General features: G+C 62.6%; 1 protein-coding gene and 1 long non-coding RNA gene across 2 annotated transcripts; both read left to right on the top strand.

Moving 5' to 3' along the window:
• The first annotated feature begins 927 nt into the window (after positions 1-927).
• LOC140648314 (uncharacterized) lies at positions 928-1,543 on the top strand. Its single transcript, XR_012041170.1, has 3 exons — positions 928-981; positions 1,108-1,174; positions 1,446-1,543. It is a non-coding gene; the product is annotated as an uncharacterized lncRNA (long non-coding RNA).
• Positions 1,544-1,552: 9 nt separating this feature from the next.
• On the top strand, positions 1,553-4,652 carry LOC140649190 (T-cell activation Rho GTPase-activating protein-like; the record flags this gene model as incomplete). Its single annotated transcript, XM_072856050.1, has 6 exons — positions 1,553-1,618; positions 1,870-2,031; positions 2,206-2,315; positions 2,690-2,885; positions 3,113-3,238; positions 4,608-4,652. Coding segments are annotated over 6 exons (705 nt in total), but the record flags the coding sequence as incomplete, so codon positions are not given.

The following is a 4,652-nucleotide window of genomic DNA, read 5'->3' as shown; positions in this document are numbered from 1 at the left end:
CTGCAGACGTGGCAGCACCCCGCACCCGCAGCTCTGCCTGGCCCTGGGCCAGCTGCAGGTGCTGAGCAGCGGGAAGGGGGCGTCCGGGGATGCCGCTGAGGAGGAGGAAGGCAAGCCCACCAACTCCCTCGTCCTCGTCTGGCCCTGCGGCTCCTGCGTCCTCACCTTCCCGTGAGTCTCGGTGCCACGTCCCACGGTCCCACGGCAGGGCTGGGCAGCACCTCTGTCCTGCCCCACGGGGCTTCGTCCTGCCTCTGTGGCCGTCCCCACGGGGCAGGGCTGTGCCGGCGCCTGCCTCTGCCCGCAGGCTGGGGAGCAGCGGGCACTCAGGCTGTTTCTCCTCTCTTTCGGCAGCTCCCGGGCGCTGAAGGAGCTCTGGGTCAGCGCGCTCCTTGGGTAAGCCCTGCCTGGCACTGCAGCCTGGCGGTCCGTGCTCACAGCACGGGGGGATGCTCCGGGCGTAGCCGTACGATGCGGAAACACCGCTCCCCAGCTGGGGAGAGGTGCCCCCACGGCTGCGGGCAGCTCTGGAGCGGGCAGAGCTGGCGGAGCGGCTTCGCCCAGCTGTGTCCAGCCAACGCCTGCCCAGCCCCATCCTCACCACTGCCGCTGCTCTCCGCTCGACTGCCGGGCGACACCCGGCTGCTTCGGGGCAGCTTGGAGGTGCTCCCCAGGCTGGCAGGAGAGGGCAAAGGCGGCTTGGGTCTCACACGTTCTCTTTCTCTGCCCCTTCCCCACGCACAGCCCACCAGAAGGAGTGGAGGGAGCCCGGGTGACCCAGCTGCCCTCCATCAAGCTCCTGCTGAAGGAGCTGAGCGGCCGCAATGCCGTGAGTGTCCCTCCTGTCTCTGCTCTGCCCCCACGTGCTGCTGCAGCCCAGCATCAGCTGCATTGCTGCTCACTTTCTGCTCTTTTCCCCTTGCCCAGGCGATGACACTCCACGCCGGCAGCCTGGAGAGGCTGCTCGAGGGCCAGGCAGAGGTGAGGATTGCTCGGGGTGCAATCTCGGCCGCCCCCACCTCTCACGCATGGCCAGGGGCCGATGCAGCTCGCCGGGGGCCCTTTCTGCTGCGGGGCTGCTCGCTGAGCACAGCGCGTTTCTTGCAGGCTGGTCCCGAGCAGCGGCCACCTCCCGTCCCCGCTGGCAGCCAAGGTGGACTTGGCCACTCGGCTGGTGAGTTTGGAGAAGACGGGGGCAGGACGGCCCTTCTCTCCTCCTCTTGCAGGCGGGCACTCGTGCTGCACTGGGGCTGCCGTTGCCCTTCCCACAGGGCACGTCCGTCCCCATCGCTCTGCAGCAGGAGAGAGCTGAGCCCCCGGGGCCCCTCGTTCCCAAACAACGCCTCTCCCTTGCTCTCGGCGACCGGGGCACAGCGCTGAGAGGGTCCGGGAGCACTCGCCTGGCGCTTCTCCTGCAGGGGTTTTTGCTCTCTTTTCCTTGGCAGCAGGCGGGACCCGCAGGAGGAGGAGGGGGCTGCCCTGGCCCTTTGCGCGGCGAGGGACCTCGGCCGCTGCAGAGGCACCAGGGCCATCGGGCTCCGGCGGCAGTGGGGCTCTCTTCGGCCGGCCCCTGGCAGCTCTCTGCAGCCAGGACGGCACACTGCCCCAGCCCATCCAGGTAAGCAAGCCTGGCCAGGGGATCCCCATCCCGCTGCCTCCTCCAGAGAGGTGGTGTCCCCAGAAGAGGGATCCCGGCTGGGGCTCGGGACAAAGCTGGCTCCTCCCCATGTCCCCCACCTCCAGCCACCCCTCTGTCCCACCCCAGTGAGAGCTGCGCAGCCATCCACACTTGCCCCTGCCCCTGGGGAAGGTCCACCTGTCCCAGGGCCTGTCTCCAGCCAAGCAACTGTCCTCCTCTGTCCCCTGCAGGACCTGCTGGCTCTCCTGCACCAGCACGGGCCATCCACGGAGGGGATCTTCCGGCTGGCGGCCAGCGAGCGTGCCTCCCGGGAGCTCAGGGAGGCCCTCGACAGCGGAGCGGAGGTCCGCCTCGAAAGCCAGCCTGCGCACCTGCTGGCCGTCGTCTTGAAGGTGAGCCCTGCTGACCTGGAGCCTGGCAGCTCCTGGCTCTCTTGGTGCTGGTGGGCACCTGCGAGAGCAGGAGACGAAACCCAGCCGCCTGCTCGTGAGCCAGAGTGCCGGGGATGCTGCCCGTGCTCCTGGCCGCAGCGCTCAAAGCCTCACCCGGAGCCCTTGGCATTGCAGGACTTCCTCCGTAAGATCCCCTCCAAGCTCCTCGAGGAGGAGCTCTACGAGGAGTGGATGAGCGCCCTGCAGAAGACCAGCGGGCAGGAGCGGCTGGCAGGGCTGAAAGAGTAAGTGTGGCGAGCAGCCTGCCCGCTCCGCGGGGACTGGCAGAGGCCGGGACTTGCCTGCAAAGTGACGGCCTCCTTGAAAAAGCTGTGCTTTCTGCCAGCCACCTCTTGCTGCTGTGGGGTGGGGTTTTGGGGGAAAGCGGCACAGCAAAGCATTTCTCTCCTTGGAGCACGTTCTGCAGGCACTGGGGGTCGCTCCACGAAGGGACTCTTGCCAGAAGGGCAGGGAGGGAGGGAGGTGGCCGTACCTCGGTGAAGGCAGCCCTCCGCTGTAGACCAGGCGTGGCCAGGGAGTCTTCCCTCGAGTGAGATCAGCCTGGGAGACCTGTGGTGACAACGTCTCCTCTAGTAACCTTGTGTTCCTGTTCCCTCAGGGTGGCCAGCAAGTTGCCCAAGGCCAACCTCCTGCTCCTCAAGCAATTGCTCACCCTGCTCCATAACATCAGCAGAAACGCAGCCACCAGCAGGATGACTGCCGGCAACCTGGCCATCTGCGTGGGGCCGAACCTCCTGAGCCCAGCCGAGGAGCACACGCTCCCCCTGGACGTCCTGCTGCAGGTGACGGCCAAGGTACGCTGTGTTTACCAGCCGGCTACAGCCTTGCGGCCCGACCCGAGCTTTGCTGTTCAGAGCTACCTGGCTGCCTCCTCTCTTCAGCAAACGCTCGTGGGGGAGCTGCCGGGAAGAGCAGCCCCACAGCTGCAGCTTTCTGCGCACAAGTGAGGGTCAGGAGAGGGAAAGGCTGTTTGACCCATTTCCAGCCACCTAGGTGCAAAGCAATGGCTTGCTGTGTGCAGGTGACACGGCTGGTGGAGTTCCTCATTGAACACCACGGGGAACTCTTTGAGGAGGAGGTGGCTGGGCTTGCCGGCGCATCAGCCGAGGAGTTGCCTGCACCAGGGGCAGAAGCAGAAACAGCAGAGGTATGTCAGGGCCACAAACAGCGTGACAACAAAAGCCTCCCCCCTCAGAAGGTGGGACTGCTGCCGCAGGGACACGCAAGGTCATCCACCAGCCTGCAGCTCTGCAAACGTGCAGAGTAAGGCTGAGGCAGGTTGGCCATGGCACTTTGTGTGGTGATCCCATCCGAACTGGCTCAGCTGGGCTGAGGGAATCCATCCAAGGGATCTGCCTTTCACAGCTGAGGTAGCAATTGGACAGGTAGGTCCTTGCCACCTGTTAACTTCCACATTTCCATTGCAGGTGCCTCCAGATGCTCCAGAAAGCGAACACCTGAAGAGCTCGTCCAGGGAGAGAAGGTAAAATGAGCTAGCTTTGATTAAGAGCAGAATTGGTTCAAGTTTATCATGGCTTCACCTGTCTAACAATACTATTGACTGGAAAGCTTGCCAGGCTCTCCGCAAGTCAGCAGGAAGAGAAAGCCAGCCTGTGACGAGGGGAGCGACGAGCAACCAGGCAGGAAGAGGAGGAGGCTGGAAACAGAGCTCGCAGGCATGGGCAACTGAGGAAATCCAAGCAGGCAAGAAGGATGAGGAGCCCAGGTGTGTAGCAGACTCTGCTGTCCATCTTTTAAATGCTCTGAGTATAGGAAAGAGTTCCGAGGTGCACAGAGATGGCCCCAGGCAGGAAGCATGCACCTGCCCTTGGGAGACTCTCTATGTCAGGAGAAACATACCGCTCCAGTGTTGGCAGTTTTCATGTTGCACATTGTTGAAGCTCTCTTTGTGCAAGGCTGAGCAGACACCCCAGCAAGGTCACAAGACTCACAATTTTGAGCTCTTTGACCCGCTCCCTACATAAAGAGGCAAAGTTCCATGTCAGCTGGCAATCCTAGCACTGCCTGGTACGGTCTGAATCCCAAAGACGCAGCAAGGACTTGTGCCAAGTAGCTGTAGACACTGAGATATTGGCACTTCTTAAAAAGCTCATATTTCACCTGAGACAACTGCGGGAAGGAAAACAAAAAACCCCAAACAATTAAACAAAGTGTGCTTTGCCTGCAAACCTGGCTTTCTAGCAAGGGACAGTGAGGGATGCTGCTGCTGCTTGGCTTTTGGAAAGGACCACATCACAGCTCCCCGGGGGCTCCCTGCCGAGCCCTACTGCCTGGCAAAGGGGCACCGCACATCTCTGTCGACTCGCTGTGCTCTGGGGGTATCGCACATGTTGAGAAGGGGCCAAAGCAACACCGTAGTCGCTGCCAGTAAGGGTTCTCTCTCCCGTGCCAGGAACGACCCCTTTTACTGCTTACTTCCCAAAGAACGGGGGACAAAGTCATGCCTGTTCCTGCCTTCATGCTTTCATCAGCGCTTTCTGACTCTGTCCTTGTAGGTGCCGATTTACTTTTGCTGCTTGGATTCTCCGGACGAGCTCTGA

Source organism: Ciconia boyciana, chromosome 1 (genome assembly GCF_034638445.1).
Source record: "Ciconia boyciana chromosome 1, ASM3463844v1, whole genome shotgun sequence".
NCBI classification, from domain to species: domain Eukaryota; kingdom Metazoa; phylum Chordata; class Aves; order Ciconiiformes; family Ciconiidae; genus Ciconia; species Ciconia boyciana.
Note: the sequence above shows the minus strand (reverse complement) of the source record. Positions and strands in the feature narration are given on the sequence as shown.